Here is an 18,637-nt window from a genome sequence, read left to right on the forward strand (position 1 = left end):
ACTGGGGGCAAGAAATTATTTTATTCTCATCCCCAAAAGGTCAATAACACTGGGTGTCCCCATAACCCAATCCAGAACAGCAAGTAATCTATTTCCCCATGAAATACTCTGATTTTGCAGATGGGTTTGGGAAGGAAATGGAAATAAACTCAATTTCTGTTTGAGATGTAACCCTCTCAGATGTTTATTCACCTTTCCAAACCATCATCATCTGGACTAACATTGCGGTCTTCAGGAGAGACAGGGTAGTTCATGACTATAAACTCCTTAACCAAGTACAGTTAGGTGCCTCCATGACCTTTTATACAAGTACGAATCAAGTCCAATTACAATTACAATTTATTTATATAATTGAGGTCAGCCAAGACGGGTACGGTCCTTCCAACAGCTTCATTTCCTTCTGTAAAAGTACTTAAAGAAAACACTCTGCCTAGTAGTGGGCATAGTTCCCTCTAAGCTGAGCAGTGAGCAATTGCTCACTTAAAAATCATCATCAACTCAGAGTTTTCCAAACCTACCCAGAAGCCGAGAGGGAAAGAGTGAGAGGGAAGGAGAGAGAGAGGAAGAGAGGAAGAGAGAGAAACAGAAAAAAGAGAGGAAGGAAAAGAGAAAGAAAAAGAATGGGAGTAAGGAAGAGAGAAAGAAAATCAAAATCTAGTTTGAGACTAGCTCAACTATTTAAGTGGCATTTTGATATTGATAGAGTTGCCCTATTATGAGCTCACTGTTATAGACACACAGTACAGTATTTTATTTTGAAATTCTCTGAGGCAAAACAGGGTGGGTTTTTTATTTATTTATTTGTTTGTTTGTTTGTTTATTTGTTTATTATTTCTGTGCCGCCCAGTCCCAAAGGGACTGCCGCTCAGACACTATACTTTTCCGCCCACCCCAAAAAAAAATTAGAGGGAACACTGGTAGTGGGTACTACCATTTCATGGGTTCGCTCACTCACTTGCACGCGTGATGCTTCTGCACATGTGCAGAAGCATCCCATGTGGGTGGGCGGAGTCTCCCACCACTAGGATGCTTGGCTGCATAGCTAGAGGTATAACAAGCAGGAAGAGGGAGATTATGATCCCACTATATAGAATGATGGTGAGACCACATTTGGAATACTGTGTTCATTTCTGGAGACCTCACCTACAAAAAGATATTGACAAAATTGAACGGGTCCAAAGACGGGCTACAAGAATGGTGGAAGGTCTTAAGCATAAAACGTATCAGGAAAGACTTAATGAACTCAATCTGTATAGTCTGGAGGACAGAAGGAAAAGGGGGGACATGATCGAAACATTTAAATATATTAAAGGGTTAAATAAGGTCCAGGAGGGAAGTGTTTTTAATAGGAAAGTGAACACAAGAACAAGGGGACACAATCTGAAGTTAGTTGGGGGAAAGATCAAAAGCAACATGAGAAAATATTATTTTACTGAAAGAGTAGTAGATCCTTGGAACAAACTTCCAGCAGATGTGGTAGATAAATCCACAGTAACTGAATTTAAACATGCCTGGGATAAACATATATCCATCCTAAGATAAAATACAGAAAATAGTATAAGGGCAGACTAGATGGACCATGAGGTCTTTTTCTGCCGTCAGACTTCTATGTTTCTATGTTTCTATGTTTCTATGTTTCTAGTGTTATTGGTTCTTAGAACTGAGCCTAACCAAGAGCAACCCACCACTGTCTCTGCCTCACTTATTTATTATCCTTCTGTTTTTCAGTTTCGTACCAGATCTTTTACCCAACTAGCTCAGTTTAAAGGTCAACCATGCGATGAACCTTTGTTGGAGTCACGACCGTGTTTCCCCACAAAACTGTGCAACATGGAAGAAGCAAACTGTGGCAACAAATTCCATTGCGAAAATGGTACGTCAATAGTCTATGCCTTTTTTGATGTTGATGCATTGAAAATACAAATAATATAAATATACAAGTAATACCCTTTTTAAAAAGAGAATAAAAGTGTCGTTTATTTTAAAAGATGCATTCAAGAAAATGAAAGACCTTACTTTTAGCAGTTCAACCACAATTGTGATGACCAACTGCAATGAAAACTGAATCATAAAACCCAGCAAGAAAGTAAATGCTGGTTATGCAAAGAATGGGAGAAGACTGTTGAACATTTGCTATGAGGCTATAATAAGATTATTCAGAGTATTTGGAATTACTAACCATATTGATTCATTGGACTGATAGTAAGAATTATAACTTATAAACAGCAATTGCTGGAGACAGAAGGTTCACTGGAAAGAACTAGAAAAAATAGATGCATGTAAAGGTTTTCAAATATAGCTGGAGTGAATGATGAAAATGACAATAATAATATGCCAGTTGGTGTGGTTGGGGATATATCAATAGATCTGGAAAAGTATTCAAGGCATAATTCCATAGAAACGTAGGAAATATCAACTCATCAATTACAAAAATTCTCATTATTTGGATCAGAGCACATATGGCAATGTCTTAAAACTATCAGATCCAGTCAGAAGTATCTTATAGATGAAGTGTAAATAGTAACAACAACAATCATTAATAGTAATAAAAATACCATTGGATAATAATCTATCAGAAACCATCTCTGCAATTTAAAAATGTTGCTTAGTACAGGGGTCTCAAACCTTAGCAACTTTAAGACTTGTGGACTTCAACTCCCAGACTTCCTCAGCCAGCAATTTTGGGAGCTAAAGTCTACAAATCTTAAAGTTGCCGTGGTTGGAGACCCCTGGCTTAGTACATTAACATGATGGAATGGAAGACACTGTATCCTACATATGCTGTTAAGCCCAATGCCATTGTTGCTGGCATGGTGTATGAGAGAGAAAGAAAGAGAGAGATAGCAAGAGAGACAGAGAGAGAGGGAGAGAAACAAAGAGAGAGAAATAAAGCAAGAGAGAGAGAAAGAGAGAGAGAGAAAGCAAGAGAGAGAGAAAGAGGGGGGAAGGAGGGAGAGAGAAAGAGAGCAAAAAAGAGAGGAAGGAAGGAAGAGAGAGAAAGAGAGGGAGAAAGAGAGCGAAAGGGAGGAAGAGAGAGAGAGAAAAAAAAATTGTCCAAACTTTTTTCAGCCCTCTCTCCCCCGCTCAATGTGCCCCGGGATTTTGTAAATGTAAAAAATGTGCTCAAAAAAGGTTGAAAATCACTGGCCTAGATGTTAAGGTACTGCCTTACAAGGCAGAGCCCCAGGTTCAAATCCCAATAAGGGTGTGGCTATTTGATGAAGGCAAATAAGCCTGAAGTAGATATATAGTCGTCTCCCTTCCTTTTCATTATCAGCAAAAAATATGTTACACACACATACACACACACAATGGAAGCCTTCGTGGAATCATTCATTCCTATGCTTTTCTTTTTTTAAAAAAAAATGGCTTCTAACTAATTCTTTTTCTTCTTTTGTTGGCAAAAGGTCGGTGCATTAGCCAGAAGTTAAAGTGCAATGGAGAAAATGATTGTGAGGACAATTCAGATGAAAGGAATTGTCGACACGTGCGACCCGTCTGTGCTAGAAAACACGAGAGCATTCCTGGTGTGGACCTAATGGGCTACGGGTAAGCCATATTTAATTAAAGTGCTCAAGAGAAACAGGAATAAGAAGCAATAATTCAAAGGAATTAAATGCATGTGCTATGGAAAAGGAAAGGAAACACAACTAACCCTAGTTTAAATAGAGATCATTCATTATACTGCTCCATGATTTTCTGATCTCATGTGGGCTTTCTCCATATCCATTCATGGTCATAAACATTACATTTGTTCTATGGTCATATGTTAAGATGCTCATTTAGAACCAGTTATATTAGAAGGGAAGAAGAGAGGTTGCAGACGGACATTCAGAGAAGAACTTTGAAAGATAAGAACATGGAAAAAATGACAATCTAGTCTAGCTTTATCAAACCTGATGCCTTTTGGACTACAGCTCCCATCAGCCCTGGCAATGGGGCAAGTACAGCTAGGTATAGCAATAGCACTCAGACTTATATACCTTATACCTCATTAAATAGTGTTTTTAATATTGGATGTATATTGCTCTGTATATTGCATGTTGTGAGCCGCTCCAAGTCTTCGGAGAAGGGTGGCATACAAATCTAATTAATAATAATAATAATAATAATAATAATAATAATAATAATAATAATAATATATCCTCATACCTCATCTACCCTTATATATCCTTATCTTATATATCCTCATACCTATTTGTGGCCATTAAGGGCCCACAGTCAGCCTTCTCCAAGTACCAAATGTTGGTGGGCGGGACCTCGGGGAAGAGCCTTCTCTGGGGCTGCCCCGAACCTTTAGAATCAACTGCCCCCAGAGAATTGCATTATCACTTCCCTACCGGTTTTCCAGAAAGCTGTTTAAACCTGGCTTTTCTGGCAGGCCTGTAATTAAGACTGATTGTTGCAAGTAAGGTTTTATAATACATGTGATTTTAGTGATGTTTTTAATTTTTTTTAAAACTTATATTGTATTTATACCTGTTGTTAGCCTCTCAGAGTCCGTTTGGAGTGAGTGGCATACAAATTAAATTAAATTAAATAATAAATAAATAAATAAATAAATAAATAAATAAATAAATAAATAAATAAATAAATAAATAAGCACTAAGCACTTTACAGAGTCAGCATATTGCCCCCAACAATCCGGGTCCTCATTTTACTTACCAAATACAGTGGTACCTCATGATACGAACCCCTCGCCATACGAACAACCCAAGATACGAACCCGGGGTTCGAAAACATTTTGCCTCGTCTTACGAACTTTTTCCATCTTATGAACCCGCTGCCGCCGCCGCCGAGAAGCCCCGCCGCCTTGCTGTCGCTTTTTGAAACAGCCGGGGGGCTTCTCAGCGTCCTCCTGAACCCAAACGTGAAACCCAAACTTCCGGGTTCAGCGTTCAGGAGGCCGCGGAGAAGCCCCCCGGCTTTTTCAAAAGACGACAGCCGGACGGCGGGGCTTCTCGGTGGCCTCCCAAATGCCGAACCCGGAAGTTCAGCAAAAGTTCGGGTTCGGGATGCCACCGAGAAGCCCCACCGCCCGGCTGTCACCTTTTGAAACAGCCGAGGGGCTTCTCAGTGTCCTCCTGAACCCGAACGCCAAACCCGAACTTCCGGGTTCGGCGTTCGAGAGGCCGCCGAGAAGCCCCCCGTCTGTTTCAAAAGGTGACAGCTGGGCGGCGGGGCTTCTCGGCGGCCACCCGAACCCGAACTTTTGCCGAACTTCCGGGTTCAGCAGTGGGAGAATGCTGAGAAGCGCCCGGCTGTTTCAAAAGGTGACAGCCGGGTGGTGGCGGGGTTTTGCAGGGTTTTTTCATTGCATGCATTAATTCATTTTACATTGTTTCCAATGGGAAACAATGTTTCGTCTTACAAACTTTTCGCCTTACCAACCTCCCCCGGGAACTCATTAGGTTCGTAAGACGAGGTATTACTGTAATCCAAATATCTGGAGGTCACCAATAATAATTTAAGTTATTGATGAATTTTATGAATCAGCCTTTGGCCTGTATGCCCTGCTACCATATAAGGATGCAGCTTTATTTATTCTTCAGTAAAACACCAGCTTGAATAGAAACCCCACTCCTACTATGAATAATTAAGGAACTGATCCATCCATGACTGGATGCAAAATTCCTATTGTTTTCCCCTTAGATACCATATTCTGGCAGGAATGCGTCGAGGTGAAGTTCTCCGTAACACTTTTAATGGAGGCACCTGCAGACTTGTGAAGACCAATGACTTGAGGAAAACGTATCGACTTCCTGAAAACTTAGAGTCTGTTTTCTTCCAGGTAACTATCAAAAGACATTAAGCAGGTTTTACTCATCAACAAGTTGCGGCGCAGGCGGAGTAACAGTCGGACACAAAGGTGTGGGTATAAATAGGGTCACTTTTATTAAACAAATTCAAATTAACTATTTAGCCAATTAACCACGTGACCTGCAAAGGTGCATAAATCAAATGGGGGCGGAGTTAACTTTGCAACAAACTCACTTGAGCAACTCTAGGGCGAAAGCTCCTTGCCCGGGTGCAGGGTCAGGTAAAATTACACCTGCCCCCTGCCCAATGACACGCCCCCACGGCGTGTGGGATGGCTCGCCACTGGTCTCTGATACGCCACAGGCAGCGAGCCACAGGAGCGACCCCCTCCCCGAACCCAAGCCGGTCGAGCCCTGTACTCCGAGAAGGAGATCGCCCCTCACCTCAGTAGAGGTGCCCCTAAAGGAGATCACACAGTTGCTGCTTACGCCCATTTCCGCCCCCTTTCCGGCCGTCCCCCCCCCAGTGACCTTGAGGGGGGGGCGCTAGTTGGTTAGACCACCCCCTAACCACACACTCCCACGCACAGAGTGGAGTAGGCGAAAAAACAGCCACAATTCGGCCAATTCCTTGTGACTGCAAAAAATTCCTACTCGGCCCCACCGAGGGCGACCCATCATATGCACCCTGTAACAGAGGGAGGGTGGGCGGGTGTCCAGCGCCGGCGGGCAGGAGGCACTGCGCCACGAGGCAGCCCCTTTTATAGGGCTGCCTCCCTCCTGCCCGGTTCACTGGGTGACCACGCACCCAAACGACGCGCTGCGGCCCCCGGGGATGACGTGGGGGCCGCAGGCTCCGCCCCAACATGGCGGCCTCCTTCCCCGGCCCACGCCGCAACCCTCGCCAGCGGTGAGTCGCCGGCGGCATTGCGGCGCAGGCGGAGTAACAGTCGGACACAAAGGTGTGGGTATAAATAGGGTCACTTTTATTAAACAAATTCAAATTAACTATTTAGCCAATTAACCACGTGACCTGCAAAGGTGCATAAATCAAATGGGGGCGGAGTTAACTTTGCAACAAACTCACTTGAGCAACTCTAGGGCGAAAGCTCCTTGCCCGGGTGCAGGGTCAGGTAAAATTACACCTGCCCCCTGCCCAATGACACGCCCCCACGGCGTGTGGGATGGCTCGCCACTGGTCTCTGATACGCCACAGGCAGCGAGCCACAGGAGCGACCCCCTCCCCGAACCCAAGCCGGTCGAGCCCTGTACTCCGAGAAGGAGATCGCCCCTCACCTCAGTAGAGATGCCCCTAAAGGAGATCACACAGTTGCTGCTTACGCCCATTTCCGCCCCCTTTCGGCCACAGCAGGGGGTGAAATTATAAATTTATTCCCCCTGCTCCCCCCCCCCCTGCACATGAATGTGCAGGCACCTCTGCAGGTCCGTTATGAATTTGTCATTCCCCTCGTCTGTCAAATGTACCCTGTCCCTTCTGAATAAAGCTAGCTGGGATGCTCTGATGTTGGGGTGACCTAACACTCCACCCCCCCGTCTGGAGTACCCATTCCTTCGCTGCCCTGTTAACTCTCTACCTGGCATCCTCCACCGCCTTGGGCTCTTGGCATACCTCCAGCACCTCCGTGGCAATATATGGTACACACGCGTGTGTCAGGCCACCTTTCCCAATTCACCAGCAACAGGTGGTTGCCACCAGTGTGCAACACCAAACAATCTGGGTCCGGCCCCTCATAGCTCCCAACTTTCCAAACGGGAGAGGCCCGTCTCAACGGAGACCTCCGAGCTCAAGCCCCTTCCACTGAAGCCCCAGTGACTCAGCAACCTCCACATTCCTGAAGATAATGTTGCAGCTGTACATCCAGCCGACATGCCACGCAGTGGCCGCAGTTTGCCACTGTGGGCAAAGGAAAGGGCGGCTCCTTCGCACTTAGCGCGTAACACGGTGGAGCAGGGCCAGGACCTAGAGAAACGATAAGAATAACAAGACAGTGTTATCCACCCGCTCCCAAAAAACAAAAAAAACAAAAACAAAAACGCTTGTACTCGGGTGCTTGAATCAACGCCACGAAAACCCACTGACTTTGAACCGCCACCGTATTCATTACTGTGCGGAGAACTTGCTGAAAACCGCAATCAGTACTGTTGAGGGAATACCACCCGATATCCTGCCAATGCTCCTGTAACGGCCCCCAACCGCTATTTGCTCAGTGGAGGCCCGTCTTACGGTACAAAGGGAACCATTCCCTGGCTTCCTCACTGTACCTGGACTGGGTCCCTCACACCCAGGCCTCTGTCCTGTTAGATACGCCTGGCCGGTGATCAATCCACCATCTGCGTTACTGGAGACTCCGAGTACAACCGACGCGGTTGCCACAGCCCCCAATGTAACATCGATTTCCTGGCCCAGGGAACCGTACATGATCCACTACTGTGCGACCAGGACAGCTCCTGGCATACCTTCGTGTCCCAAAGGCCATAGATTTGGCTGTCGAGTGAAACGGCCTTGCCTCGCTGGGTGAGAAGCTGGGTCTCCCCCAATGCCGCTGCCCCTGAAACTGGGTAATGTATAGCGGCTTACTAATTTCTCCCCCATCTGCGTCCTTTCCCAGGACCATCCCTTGATCATTCCCCGTGTCCTCAAATAGTTAGCCACCGGGTCTTTTGTTAGGAGAGCTAAGCCCCCCCTTGTTGCCCATACACGAGGGCGTGTAACCGTGTGGTCCCCACCTGCACTCCTTTGCTTGAGCGATGGCGCCGCCCACCATTCTGGGTACCCTGTGCCCCCGCCCAAGCCATGTGGCTGCCAACCAGCCTGCCCATGCGCACATACTCCCTGCTAACAAACCGGGCCTTCTGTTGCTGTCTCGCTTCCCTGCCGCTGAACCAGCTGTGCCACCGTCGCAGCCCCATGTTCCTGTATTCCCCTCAGGCAGTCACCACACTCTTCTTCAGCCTTAAATTGTCTGGGAGACGAGCCAATAAGCTCCGTGGCCCTGCTCGTTCCCCCAGGGAATAGAATAGTAGCGAGAATTTTATGCAGGGAAGCAAAGGCCCCTGAAAATGCCTCCTTTACCGTTAGCGCATGCATTAGCTAGACCAACCTAACTTAATCATTATAACCATAGTATTAATGTTAACCTCCTAACACCCCCACTTCGATATAGCTGACTACAAGTGAGGCTGGATCTTCTGCTGCTAAGTGAGTTTTATTTGATTGTACAACTTCTTTTGGCCAGAGTTCTTAAGTGAATCTGGCTGTCTACCTTTACTTTGTTAGTTAGAATGTCAAGGGTAGGTCATAAATGGTGATCACATGACCCCAGGATGCGGCAACCAGCATAAATGTTTTGTCGTTGCCAAGGACCCAAAATTTGATCAAATGATCACGGTGTACTCTGCAATGGATTTAAGTGTGGGGACGATCCATACACCACTTTTTAAGCATCATTGTAACTTCAAACAGGCATTAAATGAACGGTTGTAAGTCATGGACTTCATGCCTTGAGTTCTGAGTCACTTCTGCTTAAATTAATCTTCTCCAGTGTTTCCCAATATCATGCTTTATAGTTCTATTGGAGTACAGTTCTGTCCATTTTTTGAACTGTAATCCAAGTTATGTTCTAAGAAGTCTTCTCTGTCGCAGCAGCAGAAAGATGGAATAAATCTTATAGTAGAACTTTATTCAATTGTCACAAGACCACTGATTGGCTTAGAAATTTAGTTTATCTGCTAATTCTTTAATAGTTAAGAATTTAAGTACAGCTTATAGAAACATAGAAACATAGAAGACTGACGGCAGAAAAAGACCCCATGGTCCATCTAGTCTGCCCTGTTACTATTTCCTGTATTTTATCTTACAATGGATATATGTTTATCCCAGGCATGTTTAAATTCGGTTACTGTGGATTTACCAACCACGTCTGCTGGAAGTTTGTTCCAAGGATCTACTACTCTTTCAGTAAAATAATACTTTCTCATGTTGCCATTGATCTTTCCCCCAACTAACTTCAGATTGTGTCCCCATGAACCTATGCACCGACTACTTCTACTTTTAATCGTCGTTGCTAGAAAACCAAGCAATATTACAATGCATTTCTCAACAATAGAACCTATGTGGTAATTCATATGGGAAAAGTGACCATTTCAGAATGGATTTAGGCAGTAATCATTTTTTTTTAAAAAAATTTCAAGTTGGAGAGGAGTTTTATAAAATAGGAAAGGGATGTAGGACCTATCCATATTTTTGTTCTTTCCAGATGTTGCTGTATTACAGCATTCCTAACCAGCATGTATAGTTCATAAATACTTGAAGGATGAAAACTATCAGAGGCACAATGGTTGCTCTGTGGTAGACCAGTGGACCACTTGATCCCTGAAGGTCTGGAATGGCCTATCGCTGATCTTAGTTGAATGAGCAAGACTGACTCCAAGAAAATCCTCTAATGTTATCATGGATATACAGAACTTTGAATCCGGTCTGAAGAAAGTTTCCCAAGGGAGAAAATTGGGACAAATGATCTCACCGAATTCTTTGCACCAAATGAGTCAGGTTATTGGATAGAATCCAGGACAGAATCGGTCCCTGCTCATGTATGGTCAGCACTTGATTGTTGGGTTATGCCCAATTCTTGTTAATAATAAAGAAATAAAATAGATGTATTAGTACAGCCTTTATGCCAATGAGAATAGTGATAGTGCCAGATCACTGGTGAAAGGCTTTACGCTAAAGATATATCCAGAAACAGCTTAATTCAGACGAATGGCTTTGGAATCACCTTCAACCACAGCAATACACGAGCATGGAATAGAGTCAACTAAATGTAAACTGCTCTAAACTCAACTGCAGAAAATACGACTGCAGCAGTCGAGTGATCGATGCCTGAAATGCACTACCTGACTCTGGGGTTTCTTCCCCAAAACCCAAAAACTTTAACCTTAGATTGTCTATAGTTGACCTCTCCCTGTTTCTAAAATGTCTGTAAGGGGCATACATAAGCGCACTATCGGGCCTACTAGCACTGTCCTATTGTCCTTTATTTTATCATTACTTGTTATGTTTATACAAACTACTATCTTATACATGTTTGACAAATAAATAAATAATTAAAATAAAATAAAAAATAGATCAAAATTTCTACAAACTATAGTAAGATAAGGGAAGTATAGCTCTAAGTTTACATCTCATGTTTATGGCAGTTTAATTATGGAACGAATGGCCATTGCTTGTGGTTTGTGTGACAAGCTATATTTGCATGCTTTATGTTAACTTAATTAAATCATCTCTCCATAAATATGTATCATCTTGCAATCATATTGCTTTTGCCATAAGTTTCTAGCTTCATGCTAGAGAAGATCAACAAATTCATTATCATTCCCTTCATAAAATGAAGGAGCCTTTGGAGACAATGTTCCCATGCTCTGGTGTCAGAGCAACCACCCGGCGGCACACCGGCCGGGCAAACCCGGCCGGCAAGCCGTCGACGCCCCGCGCGCCCTGCCGCCATTTACACAATGCCGCGGGGGTGGGGGGGAGGAGGGGCGCCGGCACAGCAGCCATCTGACCCCCTCCTCCCTTTCCCAAGCAAGCCGCCGGCGAATCCTGCAATTTTCCGGCCGGCGCCGTCCTGCGCGCTGCCGGCAACGAACAAAGGAGAAGCGGCGTCGCCACGAACGGCCCGTGCACGGGCGCTGGGCGCCGCCGCACCCCCACCCCCGTAGACCAGGGCCGCCCCCGGCGATCGCCATCGATCCCGGGGGCTTACAAACCGTCCACCCCAGTCCTCCCATCGGGGAGAAAAGCGCGCTGCTCGTTCCTCGCTGATCCAGCCTGCGGCGAGCTCGGGAGCAAGAGATGTCCAGCGCCGGCGGGCAGGAGGCACTGCGCCACGAGGCAGCCCCTTTTATAGGGCTGCCTCCCTCCTGCCCGGTTCACTGGGTGACCACGCACCCAAACGACGCGCTGCGGCCCCCGGGGATGACGTGGGGGCCGCAGGCTCCGCCCCAACATGGCAGCCTCCTTCCCCGGCCCACGCCGCAACCCTCGCCAGCGGTGAGTCGCCGGCGGCATTATATTTATATATACAAATGCTTTACAATATGAATGCTAGGAGCCTCTGCGGGATCTGATCAAAAAAAGTCAATGAGCAACTGGAGCAGTTGGGGGTTGCCGCTCCCGCTGCTCCCGCTCCTCACCGGTGTGTGCGCATGCATGTCACATTATATTTTTGCTTCTGCGCATGCATGCAACTCCACATCTCTGATGTGCATGCATTCGTGCACATTTCCTCATGAGATTTTGCTTCTGTGCATGTGCAGAAAGCAAAATCTCATGAGGAAATGTGTGTGCGTGCAAGATTTCGGTGGGTTTTTTTGCTTCTGCGCATGCGCAGAAGCAAAAAAAATCATCAAAATCTCTCACATGTACGTCTTCCCTCATAGCATTTTGTTTCCTGCACATACCCAGAAGCAAAATCTTACTTGGACGGGCGCACACACATGCCAAAGATGCGGAGCTGAGTGCACAGTTCCATTTTCGCTACTGGTACGATGGCATAGGAACACGCTACTGATCTGTAGGACCTAGTCAAAAGAGTAGCTGTGATGGTGCAATAGAAACTCTGCTTGTTTTTAATTTGCATCGACCATATAAACTTAGCAAACTCGGATGGCATTTTCAGATATCTTTTGTCCGTTATTAAATTTAGAACAGCAAATTCTTGCCCAAGAAGTCTTTTTTCCCCTCTCTCTTGCTCTTCTGTGTGCATCCAAATAGCTACAGACAACTTCCAAATGTTAGGATGGTAGGTCTTCATCTCACTTTGTATGGCTCCCCTTATTTTCAAAGATGATGGGTGAGGGACATTCAACAAGAGAGATCTGCCCTCGGGAGGTTCTGGAAAACAGAATAGAAAAAAAGGAATGGGTTGTCCACAAGGAGAGAGAGAAAATGGAACTAGAGAAAGGAGATTACAATCATGGCATACTCCGCCTCAGCTTAAGCAGAGTGCAGGCAAGCAGGTAAGGAAAAATGGCAGCTCTTTGAGGCAGGCCAGATCAAGAAATTGACATTTATATTTACTGCTAATTTATTGTTGTGGTGTGTCAAAAACCATCACTGTTCCTTTCAAGGGCAACAAGGTCAAGATGGGCCTTGTTCTGTGTCTCCTCACACTTCAAAATGGATCTTGTTCTGTGTCTCCTCACACTTCATAATTTTTCACAATTGGGTAGTCTTCAACATCTGAATGGCTTCCCTTCAGATGCTCTGGGTGTCCATTCAATGGAGGCTTTGAAGAAGAAACTGGACAGCCGTTTGTCTGAAATGGCACGTGGAGCCATATCTGCTGGCACGCGAGCCATATCTGCTGGCACGCAAGCCATTGAAATGGCACGCGGAGCCATATCTGCTGGCATGCGAGCCATTGCCCTAGCTCAGCTCCAACGTGCATATGTGTGCCAGCCAGCTGATTTTTGGCTCGCACATAACTCTGGGAGGGCATTTTTGGCTCCCAGAGAGCCTCCAGGGGGATGGTGGAGGGCGTTTTTATCCTCCCCCAGCTCCAAGGAAGCCTTTGGAGCCTGGGGAGGATGAAACACAAGCCTACTGGGCCCACCAGAAGTTGGGAAACAGGCCGTTTTCAGCCACCAGAGGGCCTCTGGGGGGGCAGAGAAAGTTGTTTTTGGCCTCTGCATTGAATTATGGGTGTGGGCACTTGCGCATGTGTGATAGCATGTGCCCATGCTCTATTGGCACCCAAGGAAAAAAAGGTTCGCCATCACTGGTATAGGGTCTCTTGCTTAAGGAGGGAGTTGGACTAGATGACCTTCAAGGTCCTAACCACTTTGTTCTAACCACTCCACATTTCTCACCTCTTCCTTAAGACCAAAGCTAAATTTCTCCACAAAAGACACTGGGGGGGAAAAACAGTTGTGGGGATTAGAAATTCCAGCTATGGGGACTAGTATTCATTCTTGTCATTGCCCTTTAAGAAGTAAGATTCAGTCCTTTGTCAAACCAGTTTTCTGCATTTATATCTCTCCACAGGTAGTGAATGAAGAAGATGATGTGGTTTCAGAATATTACAATGATTTAATTCCCTTTGGAAGCTATACTACTGACAGTAGATCTTCCTCTGGCTCTCACCAAGGTCGATCAGGAGTCCCATTCTTCTTCTCCAAGAAGACAAAAGTTCGAGTCACATCCTCTTCCTCCTTCAAGGAAGCAATACAAGCTTCAAAGAGAAAGGTATTGCTGTTGGCATTCTAGCTTTGATGCCATCTGCAGAAGCCAATAATTGAGAGACCAGGAAAAGTCACTTGTTCATTAGCCTGCTCACACAGGAAACATTTCTGCACTGAATTGCCTTCTCTGTTGGGCGTGAGTGGCAAATGTTATTGCATGCCCGAAATGTCAATGCTGATTTATTTTAAATTGCAAGAAAAGGCTGTTCGGTTTGCTTGACAGAGTGGGGGGAAATAATCATTATTTTTTTCTTGTCCAGGTTATTCATTTCTGTTTTAAAAATGAAGCAACTGTCCTCCTCCTCCCACCCAAATTCCAAGCTTTTATTTCTTTCCTAATGGGTTTGCACGCATTATTTGCTTTTACATTGATTCCTATGGGGAAAATTGCTTCTATTTACAAACTTTTCTACTTAAGAACCTGGTCACAGAACGAATTAAGTTCTTAAGTAGAGGTACCACTGTATTCTATTTTTCAAGGAATGCAAATACGGGCATGATTTCTAGTACAATTTTCAGTTATAAGAACTGCTTTTATTACTGCAGAGATTGTTAACAACAATAATAATAACATCCATATTTCATGCAGGAGTATCTCCTAGAATTGCAAATTGAGTAAGTGTTAATAAAAACCTACATAAGTTATACGAGAGGACCTGAATGTCCATGCACAAATATTACTTAAAATCTACCATTAAATAAAGCAGAAAATTTAAAAGGGAACTGGTAATTTTTCTCTAGCTTGGAGGGCCATTTTATTTATTTATTTATTTTATTTCATACCAAAAGGCTTCAAGTAGTATATTTTATTTATTATTTATTTATTAATCAGATTTGTATGCCGCCCCTCTCTGCAGACTCGGGGCGGCTAACAGCAATAATAATACAATGTAAACAAATCTAATATTTAAGTTAATTTAAAAACTCCAATTTAGAAACCAATCATACATACTGACATACCATGCATAAATTTTATAAGCCTAGGGGGAGGGAAAGTCTCAATTCCCCCATGCCTGATGACAGAGGTGGATTTTAAGGAGCTTGCAAAAGGCAAGGAGGGTGGGGGCAACTCTGATATCTGGGGGGAGTTGGTTCCAAAGGGTCGGGGCTGCCACAGAGAAGGCTCTTCCCCTGGGTCCCACCAAATGACACTGTTTAGTTGACGGGACCCGGAGAAGGCCAACTCTGTGGGACCTAACTGGTCGCTGGGATTCATGTGGCAGAAGGCGGTCCTGGAGATATTCTGGTCCGGTGCCGTGAAGGGCTTTATAGGTCATAACCAACACTTTGAATTGTGACCAGAAACTGATCGGCAACCAATGCAGACTGCGGATTGTTGGTGTGAATGGGCGTATTTGGGAAAGCCCATGATAGCTCTCACAGCTGCATTCTACACAATCTGAAGTTTCCGAACACTTTTCAAAGGTAGCAATGATGTCACAGGTGGAAGCACAGCAGGGGTGGAATTCAGCAGGTTCTGGAGAACCAGTAGCAGAAATTTTGAGTAGTTTGGAGAACTGGCAAATATCGTGACTGGCTAGCCGCAAAGTAGGGTGGGAATGGAGTTATTGCAGTATCCTTCTTGCAGGTGTGGGACGAATTGCTGACAAGATTTTTAGAAATATAGAAGACTGATGGCAGAAAAAGACCTCATGGTCCATCTAGTCTGCCCTTATACTATTTTTTGTATTTTATCTTAGGATGGATATATGTTTATCCCAGGCATGTTTAAATTCAGTTTCATTAACAAACTCATTAAAAAAAAAAATGGGTGAGGCTATTTATTTTATTTTGTTTGGCTGTAACAAGTGATAAAGCGATTCCAATTTTGGTTCGATAAAACCATAATCATTGCCGATCATTGCATATAATCGATCTAGGAAAAGACATTTTAATTATCAACCGGAGTCACATGCACGTTTTCTCTTCTTCATTTTTAGGAGTCCAACTTTATTAGGATCCATAAAGTCATCGCGGTATCCAACTTCACAATGAAGGAATCAGACTTGCAGCTGTCTAAGGTGTTCTTAGAGGCGCTTAATAACTTGCCCCTGGAATACAACTATCCCCTTTACAGCTGGATCTTTGACCATTTTGGCACACATTACTATTCCTCTGGGTCACTGGGAGGCAAATACGACCTCCTTTATCAGTACAGCGCTGAAGAGCTGAGAAATTCAGGTATATGAACCTCAGCAGAAGAAGATGGGGAGCCATTACTGGGCCAGTAACTATATTGGGAATGGAAAAGTTATTTTATCCTTTCATTGTGCAGCATTATAATTCATTCTTTCCTTTCCATAGGTCATTTTTAGCGAGCAGAAGGTTCAACTAGAAGACCTTTATGGTCCCTTCCAACACTGTTATTCTGAGAGGATTGGTGGGTTGTTCCCAGTTCGGACTGGTTCTTAGAACCAGGAGCACCGACAATGGGAGATTCCACCCACCTACCCAGGACGCTTTTGCACATGTGCAGAAGCATCACAAACATGTGCTCAAACTGGTGGCAAAATTATTTACAACCCAACTGATGAGCAGAAATAAACAGAAGGAAATGTTCTCCATTTCTTGGTTATTTTATTGTCCTTTAGTATATTAAAATAATCACTGCCTCCAGATGAAGAGCAAACGGCACAAGATGGTACTTATTAATGTACCACTAAGAATAAAATGATGCATCCTACTTTTTCATCATTAAAAATATACACAGTGTATACAGTGTAAAATTTATTAAAACAAATGTGCACCATTTGCAGCAACTGACAAACAACTAATTAAACCCAAAATAATAATTCTATTAAAAGTTGCTTTAGCAGGCTTATATAAGAAATGGGAAACTGGAAGAATAATATCCAACCAAAGCAGAAAAAGTAAAACAGCCTCATTTAAAAAAAAAAAAAAAAGGCTGCATGTACAGATATAATTAAGAAGAATATGTCCTTTGGGTCTACAGCTTTTCCTATTGTAAATTGAATGGCCATTTTAATTTTTCAGTCTCACTTCTTTATATGCAGTGAAGGGCTGCAGGTTTTTACTACCACACTGTGAGTGTGGCTTATTGTATGGGTATATCTTGCCGGCCATGTAACCAGGTGGGAGTGGCTTGACAATCATGTGACCAGGGGGTGGCTTAAAGGTCATGTGACTGGGTGGGAGTGTTCAAGATAAGTTTTCAAATAGGTGCTTGGACTCTTTTTCAGTTGATTGTCACATTATTTGAATAGCCACAAAAAGGACAAATAATAGACAGCATTATTTGTTGAGGAGCACAGTAACATTTTAAGGTTTTGTACTGAACCCACAAGGTTCAGTATGATAACAGATTAGGCAAGTAGCTCAATTTTCTTTAATTGCTTTAAAAGTTCAGTTCTAGATAATGATTAAAATGATTCAAGCATTTATGGGTAAAAACATACTATTTAATTATTTCCTATTTTAAAAGTCATTAAGGAACATACTAAGGTACTAGAGAAGGAAGGACAATAAAAAACTATTAAGTATTCAATAAATAGTGCATAAACATACAACCCCAAGTGCGCCCCCCACCCCGGTGGGGTCAGCAGGCCTTCACTGCATATATGTCAAATGCATATTATTTCAGTGGTTCCCAAACTTGGCAACTTTAAGACTTGTGGACTTCAACTCCCAGAATTCTCCAGCCAGCTATGCCATGCCATGCTATGCTGGCTGGAGAATTCTGGGAGTTGAAGTCCACAAGTCTTAAAGTTGCCAAGTTTGGGAACCACTGAAAAGGGGAGGAGGAGGAGGAAGAGGAGTAAGAGGAGGAGGAGGAGGAGGAGGAGGAGGAGGAGGAGGAGGAGGAGGAGGAGGAGGAGGAGGAGGAGGAAAGCACGAATACTCATTTTTTAAATGCAAAAATATTCTGGAAATAATTTTCATTTCTTAAGGTTTAACACAGGCAGAATCACAAGAGTGCATCCGGACTGAAACAACCAGGCGTATCTTCGGTTTTAAAAAGAGAAAAGTGAGAACAACCTGTACAAATAGCAGAATGGTTGCTCGCCATGAAGGTGATTATTATCAAAGAAAATGTGACCCTTTGGGAACCTAGGTTTACAATTTCTGTCCAATTAAAAATTATAAGAGATCGTGAGTTCGATTCTAGGCAGAGACAGATATAAGGGTCTCCTGCTTGGGCAGCGGGCTGGACTAGATGACCTGCAAGCTCCCTTCCAACTCTGTTAATCTGATCTATAATTTTCTGTTATCCTTCAGGGAGAGATATCTAAAACTAGCAATAGTGCTTTACCAGCACTCTCTAAGTCAGGAGACCCCAAATTTGGCAACTTTTAGACTTGTGGACTTCAACTCCCAGAATTCTCCAGCCAGCTATGCTTAGGGTTTAAAAAAATGTTGACCACAGTGGAGCATTCAAGGATTTGTTTGTTTTATACACGCGTCACACATCTTTTAAAAAAAAGCTATACAGTATTCCCTCAATTTTTGCGGGGGATGCGTTCCGAGACTGCCCGCGAAAGTTGAATTTCCACAAAGTAGAGATGTGGAAGTAAATACACTATTTTTGGCTATGAACAGTATCCCAAGCCTTCCCTTAACATTTTAAACCCCTAAATTACAATTTCCCATTCCCTTAG

The 18,637-nt window shown here is 44.0% G+C and overlaps 1 protein-coding gene across 2 annotated transcripts in view; it reads left to right on the forward strand.

Moving 5' to 3' along the window:
• Positions 1 to 18,637, forward strand: part of LOC139162717 (complement component C6-like) — a 69,475-nt gene that overhangs the window by 15,031 nt on the left and 35,807 nt on the right. For both annotated transcript variants that reach the window (XM_070743403.1, XM_070743404.1), the window contains exons 4-9: positions 1,729 to 1,873; positions 3,408 to 3,549; positions 5,653 to 5,791; positions 13,825 to 14,025; positions 15,962 to 16,202; positions 17,930 to 18,052. In XM_070743403.1, the coding sequence (XP_070599504.1) occupies positions 1,729 to 1,873; positions 3,408 to 3,549; positions 5,653 to 5,791; positions 13,825 to 14,025; positions 15,962 to 16,202; positions 17,930 to 18,052 (991 nt within the window). The remainder of the gene's footprint in view (positions 1 to 1,728; positions 1,874 to 3,407; positions 3,550 to 5,652; positions 5,792 to 13,824; positions 14,026 to 15,961; positions 16,203 to 17,929; positions 18,053 to 18,637) is intronic.

This window comes from Erythrolamprus reginae, chromosome 2 (assembly GCF_031021105.1).
Source record: "Erythrolamprus reginae isolate rEryReg1 chromosome 2, rEryReg1.hap1, whole genome shotgun sequence".
Lineage (NCBI taxonomy): Eukaryota > Metazoa > Chordata > Lepidosauria > Squamata > Dipsadidae > Erythrolamprus > Erythrolamprus reginae.